Genomic DNA, 18,228 nt, shown 5'->3' with positions numbered 1-18,228 from the left:
AATGCATTCTATGTAAACAGTTTTAAGCAAAATGTAGTCTTTACTAAGTAGCAGCTCTTCATCCAAATAACTTGAGGGAGTTGATTTTCACATCACAATAGTATAGTAGCTTTACATTTGCCTAGGGCCTTAGGTACCTTGGGATTTGAACAGAAAGTGCTGGTTTGTGGAAGTGATCCTTCAAAGGTGAAGTTCTTCTTAAATAAGCTTTTTAAAAGCAGGGTCACTATCTTCCACAGGCTTACCTGTTGACAGCATAAAGAAGGCATGCTACTTCTGCTTGATTGGCTGATGAATCTTTTTCCCGCGTTTCTGTTGTTTATCTTCTTATCCCCAAAGGCTTTTTGAAAGATCAACTAATCCCTGCCATGTATTATGTGTCACCCAGTTTTTGTACTTGAAATTTAGGTAGGTATTCATTTCAGTGTCTGTTATAAGCTACTTTTCATTCCAAACGGACAATAACAGTAAAGTTTAGTATCATAAAACTGGGGTCTGTCATTAGATTTTTAGTTTCTCTACCAGTTTAGGTCTTAAATGGTGCAGATCAGGCAAGTTCAGAATCTTCTTGCTTGAAGCATCCATCTGTCAACAGTGTTTGTAAACCAAATGGAAGCACTTCGTAGCAGGGACTGCTTCACATGCTCTGTAGAAAACACCTGTACTGGTTAATATTGGGTCTCTTGGACAGCTCTGTTAACAATTTCTTAAAGCAATGTTTGCTTGCTCATCTCACGTAGGACAGCTTGGTTTGCGTTTACCACCTCATCTGTCTGAGTTACTACTCTTCAGTAGCAAAAACTAGTAAGAAGCGGAAGAAAAGCCATGCATTGCTGGCAAGATCATCACAATCATGTTCCGAGTGAGGAAGTACTGTTTGTCCTTTAATTTTTTAAGGTTTGTGGACTGACTTAAGTTATTTTTATTTATTGGTGTTATTTCCAGGACCTCATTCATGTCCTTGAAAGTGGTCTGTATCTTGATCCTTTTAAAACCTCCTTTTTGCAGGACAAAGCTGTTCATCAGACTTCCAAGCTATCTCTTGAAGATAAACTGAAAGTTAAAGCTGTTCCACTGCAGAGATCTTAAAATCAGTTCAGGGTATATGGACATTGTTGTAAACTAAATTAACTTCGTCACATGCAAAGCAAGGGTTATTTTTCCTAATCACAGGCAGCTTGATAGTATGTCTTTAAGATGCATTGCTGTAGAAGTTCAGAAGCTTGTGTATCTGCTACCTGGAGCTAAGCGTACCATATAGGATTTTTTTATGTGTTAGCCTATGTACTGTTTATTAGCTTGCCTTGTCACGCTTTTTCCTGTGGTTAAAAATGTGATTAGTATTAAAAATATTAAATTAAAAATATGATTACAACATTGACACCTAGAAGTAGGGTAGTTCAAAAACAGTGATCTATGCAGTAGAATTGGTATTTCTTCAAGAATTATAGTAAATCTTTAAAAAACAAACAACCCCCCTTTAATTATGTGTTTAACAGTTTGATACTTTAAGTATGTCTTCGTACCACTTTTGAAAAGAAGAATTTAACTTCCTTCCCCCTTCCCTGGAGTTGTTACTGTTATGTGACATTAACGTGACGTTAGCAACTAATTTGTTTAAATAAAATTCAAAACCTAGTTTAGGTCTCAGGTATTAGAAGGAACTAATTTTGTAGATATTCACTTGTTCTGTTAATTGGTGCTTTAGAGCTGTTTATGACAAATTTGTCCAATGGTTAACCAATTTAATTTTATATTCTTGATAGTTTGGTAGTCTTCTAGCTGCTGAATGTATAATACTGTAGCAGCTTCAGTGGCCTACTCTGTGAAGGGTGTATGAGTTCCAGCATGGTATTAGCAGCAGAATGGCGCAGAATATCCACACAGGAATTGTATCCAAAATTAATCTTTCAATTTGCACTTAAAAGTTAAGTGCCCTTACAGCCATTTCCTATTGCAAGATGAGTCATGTTTGCACTGTATAGCAGGGTACTTGCACCTGTATGTTACATACTTGAAGCTGTACCTAACTTGTAGACTAAACTTTTAAAAACAGCTGACAGAGGCTTTACTATTATGATAATGTCATCTTTATAAATGATGGCATGTTAATTGCTTTAAGAAGAAAGTGTTCTACAGTGTTAATTTGCTTAATCCATTAATTAGGGTAAACATAAAAATAAGCCATATATACCAGTATGTTAGGATGAATAACAATCATGCCTTTAGATGACATGTTCTTAATGATATTCCATCCAAAATCCTCAGGAAAACTTTCTTAGTGTTACAATTTTATGATTGTGATCTAATGTGATTTTAGTGCAAGTGAAAATTACTAGATTTGTGGAATAAAAAATGAAAATTAACACAGTAGTCTCCCAAAGTGTATGTGGAGGAAGAATGGAAATTAATGCCAATAGACCAGTAAATAAGCACCTTTTATCTTTTTTTTCTTTTTTTTTTTTTTCTCTTCTTCTTCCACCGAAGCTTTGGATGATATGCTTCAGCAAACCTAACTTACCAGATACTCCCAAATTGTAACTGGCTGAAATTTTTCATATAATGACAGAAGTTCCCAAACTTCCTGAATGACTCATCCTGTTTCTTTTTCTCAAATGCACCAGCAAGTATCTTCACAGGGAAACTTGTTTGACAATGTTATAAAGGTGGTGTGACTTTGATGCTCCTACTGTAGGTTTGTAGACCACCAGCTGTATATATGAGGGTTACTGGTCTTTGAAATTGTACTAATGGACACATGTTAGAAAAAATAGGTACATCAATCAACAATTTAGAATAAGATAAAAGTAAGTTGAGTATCAGCATAGCTGGCTGCTTTGTGATGTGTGCTATATTTCCAAATACTGAGACAGATGAAAATACTACCGCTTGAATATTCATAAGAGGTCATCACAAAGCTTCATTGGTGATTGTTTTGAATAAACATTGGTGTATCTGTGATAATTTAAAAATGTCTTGCCTTCTAGAGCTATGAAGACGAGAGGAGAAATCGGTCAGAGCTTGAGGTTCGATGCCAGCGTTTAACATTGGAACTGGCTGATACCAAACAGATGATTCAGCAAGGTGATTACAGACAAGAGAACTATGATAAAGTAAAATGGTAGGTATCTCTATAGTTCAAGTGTTCTACTAACACACAAATGTTAATAGATAAACTTCAACCTTGATTGACTAGAGTTTTTAATTTGATTTTTGGCTTATGCATACCACAGATATGTTTCATTACCTCAATCCAATAACGGTTCAGTTATCTCCTGTAGCATATTGCAGTCATAAGATGAACAACATTTCAAAATCTAATGCATCAAATTATCTTCCTAAAAGTTTATATTTAGCAATTTACTGTGTTTTCAGAAGAGCCTACTAGTCTCATTGCAACTAAAGAAGGGGGAGCTGTTGATGCCAAGCATCTTAGAAGAAGTACCCTTTTTTTTTTCCTAGCTTAAAAGCAGTGATCTAAGAAAAGGCCCTGTGCTCTACTGTGTGGCACCTACACAGTAAATCAAGAGGGTAGGACCTTGGGAATTAATATTTAACAACTTAAGATATCCTTGTAACCATAAATTTGAATGGGCTGTTATAAGCACTCTTTGTCAGAGAATCTTAGGATTACCTTAGTGAATTGGTTTAACTGCAGGAAGTTCCAGGGTCTCTTTGCATTTTTAACATACAGATTTTAGAGTTCTAGCCTATGCTTTGAATGCCCAAATCATAAACAACAATTGCAAAATAGTGAAAATGGACTTCTTATACACTCATATGCCTATACTTCACAGTCCAGCTCCCAAACTGCTTTTTCAGTATGCTTGCAAGTACAAGAAATCTGGCCTCCAGCACACTTGTTGCGGAATGGATTAAAAAAAATGGGGATTATGAATAGAAGAACACAGTCAGCTCCTTAGTTGTTCATACTGAATGAACTCGGGCACAGTTACTCACACAAGTGACTTTCCCACTAAGTCATTTGACTTCTTTATAACTGTTCACAGCTATATGTACTAAAACAACCGTGGAATCTACCTGGAAGCTTGTTGCAAATAGGATGGATCGATGCCATGATTTGCTTCCCATGCGCAACTGCATTTTAATAAGTGGATTGTAATAACTTTCATGTGAATGGCCCCAGTGTTTAACAGTGTACATTTAAAATACTCTTGAGTTGAAAAAGGCATGAATGAACATGCCAAAACTATATTTGAGAGAGTAGGTTGTATTCATCTGGGTAGGCACAGACGAAGGGGAGGGGGAGAGCACTGTTGGCATGACTGCATGAGGGTATTTGGGAGCATTGCAGGAGTTAATCACTTCCAGGCCCATTTCTGCCTTTTAAAATGCTATGTCAAATCCTCTAGTTCTGGTGTACTACAAGTTATCTCAGTTTTAAAGCTATGCTATGCTTAATATAAAACTGGTTAGCTTTTTGCCAAGCTACAAGCTCATACTGGCTCATTCATTTCTCTGCTCTGACAGGGTCAGGTAGAATAGAGGCATAGAGCTGCTTCTTTGTGCAGATGGAAAGTACTCTTATTAGGACACCAACATAATTTTTGCAGCTGTGTTATGTATATTTTAAACATGAGAAGAGTAGTACAATCCTCTCTGGTATCAAGGGAGAGTAGCAACTAAGAATGCTTATACAGTGCTTTTGGTTTGATTAGGAAGATGGGAATGAAGTTGCTTTAGTTTTTCAACCAACTTCAGTTTCTGCAGAAGATTTCAAGAGAATGTAATGGGAAATAGCATAAAAAGCTTGATAAAGCTAGAAGGGTAGACAAAGGTACTTGCAGTACGAAAAGGAGAAATGTATAGCCCAAAGTTACACTAATGAAGAATAATCAGAGGAGGATGAAATAATTTAGGATACAAATTCAGGATTATTGTATTATAATTTAGGATTATTATTTTAAATACTTAGAAATAATTTTTTTTTTTCATAAAATAAGATACTATTGCAGGTGTCAACTAAAAAAGGTAAGATTATAGCTAATTGCCCTATGAGTGACTGGTTGGAAGAAGTCAGTGTTATGAAGTGAAAGAAGCCTGAGAAATTACAAATGCACTGGAAAACTGTTCACTACACTTCATGCATCTAATAGTTTCACTTTATTTTAACAGTGAACGTGATGTATTTGAACATGAATTGTCAGAACTCAGAAGAAAATATGAAATATTAGAGGTGTCACACAAAGCACAAGCTAAAGAAAGAAATGACTTATCAAAAGAGGTAAACATAAAGTTCTTATTTCAGTAATTGTCTATTTCTTCAGCTCAGGAATTTGATTCTTTGTCTAATCAAGTCTGTCAGGATCACAGAATAATTTAAATTAGAATGGCCCTCAGGAAACCAGCTGGTCCAACCCTTCCATGCAGCGCAGAGCCAACTTTGGTGCTTAGGTAGATTGCTTAGGGCTTTGTCAAGTTTTTAATATCTCCAAGGATGGAGATTCCACAGCTTTTCTGGACAGTCTGTTCCACCCTCTTTGTGAAAAAGTTTTTGTAAAATCTAATTAGTTTTTGCAGCTTTTTTTCTTTTACCTCTTGTCCTGTCACTGTGGACTTCTGAGAGTCTGGCTCTTTCTATGTGTTCCAGTTGGTTAGATGAAGATAACAATAAGACTTTCCGCATCCAGATTTCTCTTCTTAAAAAAATCTCCTGTTTCTCTCAACCCTTTGTAGGTCATGCACCACGTAGAGTCCATGATCATCTTGGTAGACCTCTTCTGGTCTTGCTCCAGTATGTTAATGCATGTTTTTATGGGGAAAACAGAATTGGATATGGCACACCAAATACAGTCTCACAACTACTGAATACAGGATAATAATAATAGAATCATAGAATTGTTAGGGTTGGAAGGGACCTTAAAGATCACCTAGTTCCAACCCCCCTGCCGTGGGCAGGGACACCTCCTGCTTGGTCAAGTTGCTCAGAGCCCCGTCCAGCTTGGCCTTAAAAACTTCCAGGGATGGGGCTTCCACCACCTCTCTGGGCAGCCTGTTCCAGTGTCTCACCACCCTCGTGGTGAAGAACTTCTTCCTGACGTCCAGTCTGAATCGTCCCATCTCTAGTTTTAATCCATTCCCTCTAGTCCTACCATTACCCGACATCCTAAGAAGTCCCTCAGCAGCTTTCTTGTAGGCCCCCTTAAGATGCTGGTAGGCCACCCTAAGGTCTCCTCGGAGCCTTCTTTTCTCCAGACTGAACAACCCCAGCTCTCTCAGTCTGTCCTCATAGGAGAGGTGCACCAGCCCTCTGATCATCCTCGTGGCCCTTCTCTGGACACGTTCCAGCACGTCCATATCTTTCTTGTGGTAGGGGCTCCAGAATTGGACACAGTACTCCAGGTGGGGTCTCACGAGAGTGGAGTAGAGGGGGAGAATCACCTCCCTCGACCTGCTGGCCATGCTTCTCCTGATGCAGCCCAGGATACAATTGGCTTTCTGGGCTGCTAGTGCACACTGACGGCTCATGTTGAGCCTCTCGTCCACCAGCAGCCCCAAGTCCTTTTCTTCAGGGCTGCTCTCAAGCCAGTCACTGCCCAGCCTATATCGGTGCTTGGGATTGCCCCGACCCAGATGGAGGACCTTGTACTTGGTCTTGTTGAAATTCATGAGGCTGGCATGGGCCCACCTCTCCAGCCTGTCAAGGTCTCTCTGGATGGCATCCCTTACCTCCAGCATGTCAGCCGCCCCACACAGCTTGGTATCGTTGGTAAACTTGCTGAGGGTGCACTCAGTCCCACTGTCCATGTCACTGACGACCGGTCCCAGTACTGATCCTTGAGGGGCTCCACTTGGACATGGACCCATTGACAGCCACTCTTTGGGTGCGGCCATCAAGCCAGTTCTTTATCCACTGAATTGTCAGTCCATCAAAGCCATATTTTATCAGCTTGGAGACCAGGATGTCATGCGGGACAGTGTCAAAGGCTTTGCTCAGGTCCAGGTAAATGATGTCAGTTGCTCTCCCCTTGTGTATTGATGTTGTGACCTTCTCATAGAAGGCCACCAGGTTTGTCGGGCATGATTTACCCTTGGTGAAGCCGTGTTGATTGTACCCAATCCCCTCTTCGTTATTCTTCTGCCTCAGCAGTGCCTCCAGGAGGATCTGCTCCATAGTCTTACCAGGCACAGAGGTGAGACTGACTGGCCTATAGTTCCCTGGTTCCTCCTTCTTTCCCTTTTTGAAAATGGGGATTATGTTTCCCCTTTTCCCATCAGCGGGGACCTCACCAGACTGCGATGACTTTTGGAATATAATAGAGAGTGGTTTAGCAACTTCATCCGCCATCTTCGTCACCCTGTTGGCTGCATTGTTGCTAACAGCCTAGATAGGCACTTGGCCTTCTTTGCTGTCAGGTCACGCTTCTGGCTCACGTTTAGTTTGTTCAACTGATATTTGCCTATCTAATGCATAGTTTGCCAATTTTCCCATAGAGATGTTATGGGAGGTGGCTGAAAGCCATTCAAAAGTCCAAGTAAATGAAATGGGCAGCTGTTCCCCCATCCATAGAGCCAACTTTCTTGTCAGGTTTGCTAGGCACAGTTCGGCCTTCGTAAATCCATGCTAGTTGTTTCCAGCTACCGTTCCCTTCCATATGCATGAATATGGCTTCCAGGAGAATTTGCTTCATAATCTTTGCAGGGACAGAGATTAGATTTTCCCACCCAAAGTTCTCTCGGTCCTCTTCCTTGAAGGTGGATTCTGGTCATCAGAAGCCTTGCTCACTTGCTATGATATTTCAAACAGCTGGCCAATCTCCCGGTAACGTTGGCTATCTCCCTTAACATTGGTCAAGTGTTTTCCATTTTTCCTTGGGCATTATGTACATACTGTTTTACTAAGCCTCTAACTTAGCCTTCCTTTGCCTCACTCTTCCAGACTCTCCCAATAAGCTCAGGAACCTGGGAAGCCCAAGGGCAAAATTTACCAGTGAAGGCTGAATGCGGTGTGTTCTTTCCCTCAAAAGGTGCAGAACTAGTTATAACTTCCTTTAGCTTGTTCTGACCCATAGTGACAGTAGGGCAGAGCCACTGTGTGGCTTATGTTTTGTTGCATATGTTTTTTCTAGATGTCAATAGAACACGTAGTTTTTCTTCTTAGTGACTCTAGTAAAATAATGGTTCAGTTGCCCAAAGTTTCCTTCACTTTTCCTTTACAGAGGGTGGTTCTGTGACAGGAATAGAGAGACTGCTATTCTGGACATCTCCTTTCTATGATACTGCAAATTGACAAGAGGAATTCCAGTGCTGCTTCCCTTTTGGGCAGGACTATCTACTAGGGTTGATGAACTGTTTTTTCTCTAATGTGTCTCCATTAGTCTTTTAAAGTCTTTCTGCTGGGAAAATGAATAAATGCCACTTCAGGCACAGAGGGATTCTCATCTCCATTAGGGTTCCAGTGAGTTCTGATCCAGTTAGGTCAGTCACTTCACTCAGGTCTCAGTCATTGCTGTTCTGGTAGCACTAGTATTTCACAGGGAGATGTTTCTGCTGCTCCGAAGACATTCCAAGAGATAGAAGCCTGTCAGGTTGAGAGAAATGTCCCTTGCTGCTTCTCGGTTCATTAATCCATTCATCCAAGAGTCACAAATTCTGTTCAGTGATGGCTTCCTTACTGAGCATGTATGGTGACTTTTGGGTTAAGCGCCTCAAAGAGAAACACACATAGAGAATGTTTCCAAGTCCATTGCCTTGATCTGTAGGACTTTTGCTGGTTTATATCGGTACAAGCTTCCATTACTCAGTATCCATTTTCACTATTTCTGCATCTAAATTGTTCATAGGGAGGATTGCTTCACTGAACCTCCAGGATCAATTGTTCTTCTTAAGTTAGCAAGTTAGGATAACGTCCTCCAAAACTATTGGAATCACTAAGGGATTTTTCCCTTTGTTGGATGTAGGTGTAACTTTACAACAACTTTTGGGATGGAGAAGAGGCTTTTACTGAATCTCAAGAAAGAAACTTTTTGAGTTTTATTGTCATTCACTAATTATCAGATGGTTTGTAGCTCAGTGCAACTTTGATACAAAAATAAGACTATTTTTAAGCTGTGTTTCTGAATAGAAATCTTTCTAGGAAACACCAAAATGAATGGAGAAATAATTGATTCGTTGTCTTGAATTAATTTGTAAATTTATTTTTTTAAAGTGATGTGACAGGGGCACTGCATGAAGAAGGTTGTTCATGAGTTCTGTACTGATCCAGGCAATAATCAAATGGAGGATCTTTACATGTTAACACTTTTTCTGCTGGGTAAATGAGACTGACACCTGAGAAAATTCAGGGGAGATTGTGTTCTTTAGTGTCTCTGTATAACAGTGTTAAAGATAAAATAGTGGCTTTTACTACTACTTTAAAGATAGTTCTTCTCTGGCTAATTTTACAGGTAGCCATAGAGATACTCTGAAACACTAGGGAAGAAACGGAGTTTCTATTAGAAAATATACTCTGTATTCTCGTCTTTTCTATCAATCTGGAGGCTTTGTTAGGCTGTTTATTCATCAGTGTTCTAGCATTGTAAGAGGACATCAAAATGCAGGTTTGTTCTCAGCGTATAACAGTGGCCAAAAAAGTATTGTCATGTACGTCATGTTTGTATGTACGCATCAAGTACTGCAGTGTAGCAGCAACAATGTCCTTTTTCCGTGAACTTTATACTACATTAATCTGAGAGGGAATAAAAGTAGCACTACTTTAAACTAGAATACCACTTCAAACTGTGCGATTACTTGAACCTCCTGGAAGGTCCGTGGTGGTTTTTGTGTATGCTGATACGATATCAGAAATTCTGGATTAGAAGAGCATACAATTGTGTTTACACAGTATTTGTTCCAGGAGAGGAGGAGTTGGAGGGGTAGTAACACCTAGATTTCTTTCTTCATATAGTAATCCATGATGTCTGTGTTCACTGTGGAGATATGTATAACCTGTATGTATAACCTATAACTTGGAGAGAGGGGCCACATGTGTGTTTTTCTTAAATAGAACAAAGAATAGAACAGGCATTTATACTGCAGTCTCCGTGATGCTCAGCAAGTGGGCAGAGGGAGAAGCATGCCTGTAAGGGATGTTTGGTTTTTCGGGTTTTTTTTTTGGTACAAATTTTCAGCTGTTTAACTAGTTGTTCCGTGTCTTTGATTTGAGTATCTCCCTTAAATAACCTTTAGTCCTTTTATGACTCAGGAAGAGTGTATTCTGTCTAAAACATGTACATGATATCTTCAAAGCTTTGGGGGACATATTTCTGGTGAGTTATTTATCATTCTTTGAACTTGGCATGTGACATCCTCAGGAGCTTAAATGGCAAAATTATTTAAGGTGATAAAACTGCATTTTGCTATGGTGAGTAAGGAGTTGGGCCACTCTGTACCAGTGCCATCACTCTCTGTAGCTGTTCTCTGACAACGTTCACCTCGAAGAGATGGAAACTGCTCTCTCACACACCACTTTCTTCTTGGAGTAGTAAAGATGACTGATCTGGTGATTGGGAAGGCTGGTACAGAGAATCGCAAGATGCTCGTGTTTCTATTTTAGCATCAGTTCAGCCTTCTGTAGCAACATCATGCTAAATGAAAGTCCAAACAAGGCACGTGTAACCCTCTTCTGCCCTTGGTGCTAGCCTGAAACATTACCTCGTCCGCAACAATCATGATACACTTCATCCCCAGATCTAGCACTCTTACTATTTCTTTATGGAGCAATAATCACTCTGGTGCCCTTAAACTTTTCACTTCTGTTTCTGAGAATGTTGTAGCCAGTATGACGACAGCTTGGCACCAAGACTTGACATCAGTCGAGTTGACTATTTAGTACTATCACTATTCAGTACTTCAGTACTATTTATATACTGAGGTAGATTAAAGGGCATTCTTTTTCAGGTGCCAGCTACCAGAAATAAATAATGAAAGCTCATAAAATTATAATCCTATTAATGTCTTTTTTCAGCATAAAGTTTCACCTACTTACGTTAAACATAAGTGTAAATAGAGATTTTTGGTTCAGGTGATTTCACAGAAGAAGAGTTAAAATGAAATCACAAATATGCGTACATAGGTTAAATACTTATCTTGAAGTTCATGTTGAAGTGTTCTTTTTAATGCCTTTTATAGCTGGCAACCATACAACAATCCCTCAACTTGTTGCAAAAAGATAAAGATTATCTTAATCGTCAGAACATGGAGCTTAGTGTTCGCTGTGCGCATGAAGAAGACCGTCTTGAAAGACTTCAGATTCAGCTAGAGGATGCCAAAAAAGCCAGGGAAGAAATGTATGAAAAATATGTTGCATCCAGGTAAGTTACTGCGTCTTCACTTCTATCAGTAGACAAGTTATTTAACTGTTATCCCTTGTTTCTTGCACAAATCCTGTTTTATCAAAAAAACAAACAAACAAAAACCCCAAAACTTTCAGAAAGCTAGTCCATATTTGTGTAACTAGAAATACAACGCTTCTGTTGGGTCTTAATGTGTATCAGCACATTTGTTTTTAAAACCTTTGATAGAAGACCATAGCAGTGAAGATGTCAGTATTGGAAGTCTATGGCAACTGTTCTCTTAGGTGTATACAGAAATTTATGGAAATAACTGTAATTAATTACAAAAGAGAGAAAAACTCTTTAAAGTGCATATGTTACATATCTCCACCCTCCCCACCCCAAATGATGTTTATTAAAAACAGGAGTGTCTGAAAGACAATAGAAATTCTTATTGCAGAATAAAATATATTTGATTTTCACAAATGTTTAAAATAGGACATAGTATGTTTCATATCAGCTATTAGAGAGATCAGTCTTTCAAGTTTGAATAGGTTCTCTAAATGTAGCCTTGAGAAATAAATCGATCATTGTATAATATCCAAAATGATAAATAGTGTCAAATCCTTATGCTATTTGAATTGGTGTAGGTACATGTATGTATGGGACGTTGAACAGGAAACACTATGCTATTCAGCTACATGTCTTGCTACATATGTAATGCTATACTACAAAATTTCAAATGATATTTAGGTCTTTCTTATTCAGAATTCAAGGTTATCCATGTCATGTTATTTTCCTACATCTAGATGCCAAAAAATACCATTCAATGTACCATTTCAATATACATTCCACATATATATATTCAATATATATGAAATATTTGCCTGTATGTACTTCATTAATAGTACTGTCCTTTAAAAAACACCTGTGTATTGAATGAATGAGCTTAGAGTAAGAAATAGGATTAGCTTCTCTTCAGCTGCTTCCCTCTGTTTGAATCAAGAAGAGAGAACTGCAAACAGCATCTGTAAATCTTGTGCCTTGTGTAACTAAAATGAAATGTACTAAGACTCTCCTGTAACACAACTAAAATACAAATTGTTATCTAAATGGAAATGGAAGAGTACTCTACTGAAATTATCAGCTATGGAGTTCCAGCTCATGTTGCTTATCAGAAGTGGTTTTAATGCTATTTTTCCTTCCAATGCAGTCACTTCAACTTTTTTAATTTGTTTTACATGTGTATATCTCAGAGCTATGTTCACCTGGAACTTCTGGAATCTTGCTTTTAAATGGGGTTTTAAGAAATTATGTAGTAGTCTTCCTCTAGAAATGTGCTTGTAGGCACTGACTTTTGTAGACAGATTTTTATTTCTAGAAAATCACTATGAAATCCTTATCCTGTAATAATGATGTAGAGGCATTTTTAAAGTTCTGTCTCCATTTGAGGAACTTAGAAAGAGACGTATATAACTTACCTCTACCAGTTTGGGATACTGTGCAAGCCTGCCTCGTTGTCCTCTGGAATATCAGATGTCTGTCTCTTGCATTTTGATACGAACTAAAGAGAAATTCTGGGACTCTTACTTCGCCTTTAGAGATCTTGATACCATCATTGAGGTTCTGTACTGTTACCAAATCTCTTTCTTGACATCATTGGTGTTGGTGACTCTCTTCATGATGTTAATTTTCATAAGAAAGATATTGACTATGATGAATAATGCAGGTACGTCTGCTGTCCTCTAGAGACCGTTATTGTCTTTTGCAGGGACAATATAGCATAGCAGAGAAGACGGTGTACTGTATTGAGCAGCGTGTGTAGGACTGCACTGCAGCTTGGGCAGCCTAGGTTGTATTCAAGATTCCACTGCTGACCTGCTGATAAACATTGAATAAGTTATTTCATAGTGTAAAAATGTAAAATGTAAAAATGTAAGACTTGTTTTGTAAAGTGGGGGTAACGATATCGTTTTGTAAAGCGCTTTAAAACCTGCATGTGATCTGCAATATTGCAGAAGCTGTCCCTTCTTTACATTTTCCCGCGCACATGCACAGGCTTTGTGTGCATCTTGTGAGACTGGGTCCCATAGTGGGGGTTCCTGTCTATTCAGCAATTTAAATCATCCATCTCTCAGGTCAAATGTCTACAGTATTAGGTTTCTTAGAGGGCTCTACAGAATCCTATTTATTTGTCAGATAAATTAGAGAGGTATAAAAGTAGAGCAGAATAAAACTGTACCAAATAAAAGACGTTCTGTAGTCCTCAGTGCTACATCAGTTTGACTAATAAGCTTCTATTTGGTACCTTTTGAAGAATTTGAGGCTTTTTAATGGTTGCTTCACATCTGTATCTTTTTTGCTTGTTGTAGTTCAGGAATGAAGATGAACAAACCCAAGTATCTTTTTAGGAGTAAAGAATAATTCACCTTCTGGTCACCATCAGAACTGCTGGCATTTGGGGTACTGTAGTTAGAAAGTTACAGACTTTAGGAAACTGAGGAATTTGAAACCCTGCCAAATTTTAAAAAATATACACTTCAAAATAGGTTGAGATTGTGGCAAGATGAATGGCTAGCAGCTCATAGCCACAGTTCTTGGGTATCTGTGTGTAAGCGAGACCAACACAAAAGATTTCCCTTTATATGTTTAGTCTTAAAACACAATCTGTAGTTGCATTGAGATGCTCAGATCACATTTAGGTTATTCACAGTATAAATCCTTACGAATAATAGGCCTGTAAAGAAGCTCATTAAAGCCTGCAGCCTGAAGAAGACGAAACAACCTGATAAGGCAAAAACATTTTTAATTACTGCTCAAGCAAAAGACTGTAACAGCAGGTCAGGAATCAAAATCACAAATGATGGTCCTTTGCTTCAGCAGCAATTCAGTTGGTCTTTATTAAAAGGCATTGGCAGGGCAGTCAAGCTATATACTTGGAATATGCCTTTTGCTTTACCGTTTGTTTATTTTAGTCATCATAAAGATAAGCGTCATTTTGAACTGTCTTATGGTGATATCACTGAGTGTTCAAGACTTTTCCAGATTCTTCTAATTTTTTCAGTGAACCTTCCTGACTTTTAGAAGTCTTGCCATGGGAGGGAAGGTGTAATTTCTGCAATGACAGAAATTTTTTGGCAAGTAGTAATGGTAATAGCAAATTGTATAAGTACCAAGAAAATGGTAATAATGCTCGCTGATTCTGCACATACGACTTGTATCCTGAGGTCCTGATCTTCAGCTTTTTTTCTTTTTTTAGGAGAAATCTAGAAACTTTTACAGTTGTAAATGCATATCTCTTCACAAACATGCTTCTATTTCCAAACCTGTAATTTCTACCAGTTGCTTCACTGCTGATTGATTATTCTTGAACATTAACTAGACGTTATAAAATTTTAACATTCCTTAGCTATTAAGTACTTACAACATAAGCGCTTTTTTTTGTAGTTTTGTCAGAGAAATTCTTTAGGGGAATCCCTACACTCCTTCCAAAGTTATAAAAATGTCAATATTACTCTGAAATTAAATTATTTTATTCTGGAATCTTCTGTTATCCGCTGCTTAAAAATTTAAGTATGTATTTTAATTAATTTATATGTCACGTTGGCAGGACAAATTCCCAAATCTTGGGGTTCTTTGACTTCACAAATCTCCATAGCATGTAATCGTCATCGTTTCTTGTGATGTTTTTTTCCCCATATGAGGTGCAAATAGTACACAACAAAGTCTTGTAGTAGTATGGCAGAGTGGTAAGTTAGCAACTTAACCCTTACTCAGTGATGAAGAAGCTAGAAAACTTTGGAAAGCAAGGAAATAATTTTTTTTTTAAGTTGTTAATTAATATAAACATGCATATGAGACTGACAAAGAATTTCTGGAAGAATGTTAATCGTAATGTTGTGTGATTAGGACTAGTGGTGGCATGAGGGATAACAGTTTTAAAACTGAAAGAGGGTAGATTTAGATTGGATATGAGGAAGAAATTCTTTGCTGTAAGGGTGGTGAGGCACCGGAACAGGTTGCCCAGGGAAGTCGTCAGTGCCCCATCCCTGGAAGTGTTCAAGGCCAGGCTGGGTGAGGCTTTGAGCAGCCTGGTCTAGTGGGAGGTGTCCCTGCCCAGGGCAGGGGGGTTGGAACTAAATGATCTTTAAGGTCCCTTCCAACTCTAACCATTCTATCTATATTCTTTAAGTAATGTCAAATTACTTAAAAATTAATACAGTACGCATAAAGCTTTTATTTATTCTCAATTAAATATTATTTATTCCTGATTGATTATTTACTTAATTTGCATAACAACATAGGGTAATATGTACTTCAAGCAATTTGGGAGGAAATTGAGTAAGAATTAAAATGTAAAATCAGGAAGTGCTCTGCTGTACTTGTACAACTGTACCTGAAGTTTTGATATTTTGCCCAGTGGAATTAATTTTAAATTCCCATGTTGTGTATTTGTTTATTTCCAGAGACCACTATAAAACGGAATATGAAAAAAAACTGCATGAAGAGTTGGAACAAATAAGGTTGAAAACAAATCAAGAAATCGAGCAACTAAGAAGCACTTCAAGAGAGATGTATGAACGTGAAAACAGGTAGATAAGATGCAAGCAATGACCTAATTAGGGCAAAAATGACCAAGTAATGTTTTGTGCTTAGGTATAATCCTAGTTGACTGGCTGTTTGAGAGGTGATCAAAATGTGAGAATTTAAGTTCAGTTATAAAACTGATGAGAATCTTTTAAAAACTAAAATGAAACGATACTTGTAAAGTAACCATGTGGTGCTATATTTATTATTAAATGATCGACATCCAACATTTTCAATGAAAAGTGTTATTAAGATTCATGTTCTAGATGAACATGAAGTTCATCTGGAAGTTTGAAGTTTGTTCAAATGTATAGTGTTAGTTAATTAATACAAAATATGTAGGTTTACCTGTCATTCTATATGGAGAATCTTGAAACTGTGCCAGGAAACCAGAAGAGAAGGTGTTGGTGGAAAAAGTAAAGCAGAAAAAATGAGGGAAAACAAGACTTACACCCTTCTAAAGTAAATCAATTTGAGATTGTTTACAGCATTGCGATCAAAAAACAAGTGATTTCCTGTACATTATTATAAAGTCCTCTTTTGAAGAAGATCCTTGTCCTGCAAAGACCTGCATATTGAATTTTGTACGTATGTCATCTTGTTGAATTCCATGGAATTACATGCAGAGTTAGGCACATACGTAAACCTTTAGGGATGTAAAGATTCAGACTTTTCGCACTGGATTTCTTTTTCAGCTTGTTTTTTTGCCCCTTGTATTCCTTTAAAATGGGAGGAGTGCTTAATAATTCATTATAACTTCATTGTAGATGTCCTTAAAGCGTCTTGTGTGGAGAAGGAAATGACTGTACTAAAAAGATTTGTGTCATCAGCATCTGTTCCTCTAATAGGTAGTTTTGTTACTGCTCAGAAGAGTGAAAAAAGAGCATGACTCCTGCTGTCTGTCTTGCAGTCAACTGAAAGGTTCTAATTAAAAAAAATTACATCATTGTGTAGTTTTGCAAGTGTAAAATACACACACACACACACATATACATCCACACCGCTTCCTGTATGTGAATCTATTTTGAATTACGAAGTATGAATTTAAACCTCCACTGTTGGTGGAGATTTGACAAGGGTCTGTATATCATTGAGAAAGCTACTGAAAGATATTTCATTTGTATCTGGAAGCAATTTACAGAAGTTTTGTTCCTCATTTTGAAATAATTACTTCTGAAATGCAAATCCCTTAGATTTGACTTCATATTTTGCAAAAAAGGATTTTTAGCCTATGCTGTTTTTATAAAATACTAAAAAATTCCACCATAAGGCAGTGCTTCCCAGTCTGAGGTGCCCCTCAATGGCAAGAGAAATGGAACCCCAAATTGAGAGCAAAGCCATTTTGCAATGAAGTTGTGTGATGTGATGATATGCTGATTGTGACTGAAAATAAAGCTAAGACGCTGGCTTCATCTTCAGGCTGAAAGCATAGAATAGAATTACAGCTAAGCTAATCTAATATTCAGTTGCTCTTCCTACCACTTTGCCAAGCCCAATGTGCCTGATGTTTCCCTTGAATTTATTGTCACTTATTTTACACTTGCATGAGTCAGTTCAAGAAGCTAAACTGGGGGGAGGGAGGGTGAGAACCAATAAAAAAGGTGGTGCTTTCAGTCTTAACTTATTTGTGACCAGTTTCACTTGCTTAGTTGTAAGCATTGGTTATGTTTGCATTAGCAAGTATGAGTGAGTTCACGGGGCACGTGAATGTCCGCATGAGGTTTGACTTTGGATTAGCTTCAGTCTGTTCCCATAGATCAAACACAATTTAGTAGTTTTGAGCATGTTTCATGCTCTCCCTGAGCACGTCTTCTGACTTGGTTCAATCTCACTGGAATCCAGTTTGTGCACTCTAGAACAGTTTAGGGATGTGAACTGAAGTGCAATAAATGGCAGTTGCTGAGATTTATTTCAAAAGCTAATATAGATGCCCTTGTGCTTCTGTTTCCCCTCCCCTGCCCTCAGTCCCACCTTCCCCCCCCCCTCACCCCCATACCTGCTTATGAATCTCTAGGTAGTATTACTGTCCCATTTTAGAAGAGTACTTTCACATGTATGATAGGCTTGCGAGATTCCTGATGGTCCATGTGGCCTGGATGTGCAGCCATCAGATAGGTGCTTTACCTCTTTTAAAAATCACAGTCACACAATCTGAAAACTGGCAGTATCGCTAGTGTGTTTCCTAGCTCTGTTGAAAATACTTCAACAGAAGTTACATCACGTCTGTGACTGTCATCTTGTTGTTTGAGCAGTACCTCACTTGTGTCCTTTTTCCCCTCTATTGCATTTTCAATTGATTAGCTATTCAGTTAAGCAAAGTAGTTAATTCTCACTGTATATCTCCTACCATTGAATTTTTATCCCCCTT

General features: G+C 38.1%; 1 protein-coding gene across 7 annotated transcripts in view; it reads left to right on the top strand.

The window, feature by feature from the left end:
* Positions 1-18,228, top strand: part of PIBF1 (progesterone immunomodulatory binding factor 1) — a 127,711-nt gene that overhangs the window by 18,959 nt on the left and 90,524 nt on the right. For all 7 annotated transcript variants that reach the window (XM_074564314.1, XM_074564284.1, XM_074564323.1 and 4 more), the window contains 4 exons: positions 2,988-3,121; positions 5,137-5,245; positions 11,131-11,312; positions 15,740-15,865. In XM_074564314.1, the coding sequence (XP_074420415.1) occupies positions 2,988-3,121; positions 5,137-5,245; positions 11,131-11,312; positions 15,740-15,865 (551 nt within the window). The remainder of the gene's footprint in view (positions 1-2,987; positions 3,122-5,136; positions 5,246-11,130; positions 11,313-15,739; positions 15,866-18,228) is intronic.

This window comes from Larus michahellis, chromosome 1 (assembly GCF_964199755.1).
Source record: "Larus michahellis chromosome 1, bLarMic1.1, whole genome shotgun sequence".
Classification (NCBI taxonomy): Eukaryota; Metazoa; Chordata; class Aves; order Charadriiformes; family Laridae; genus Larus; species Larus michahellis.
This window is presented reverse-complemented; position numbering and strand designations above follow the sequence as displayed.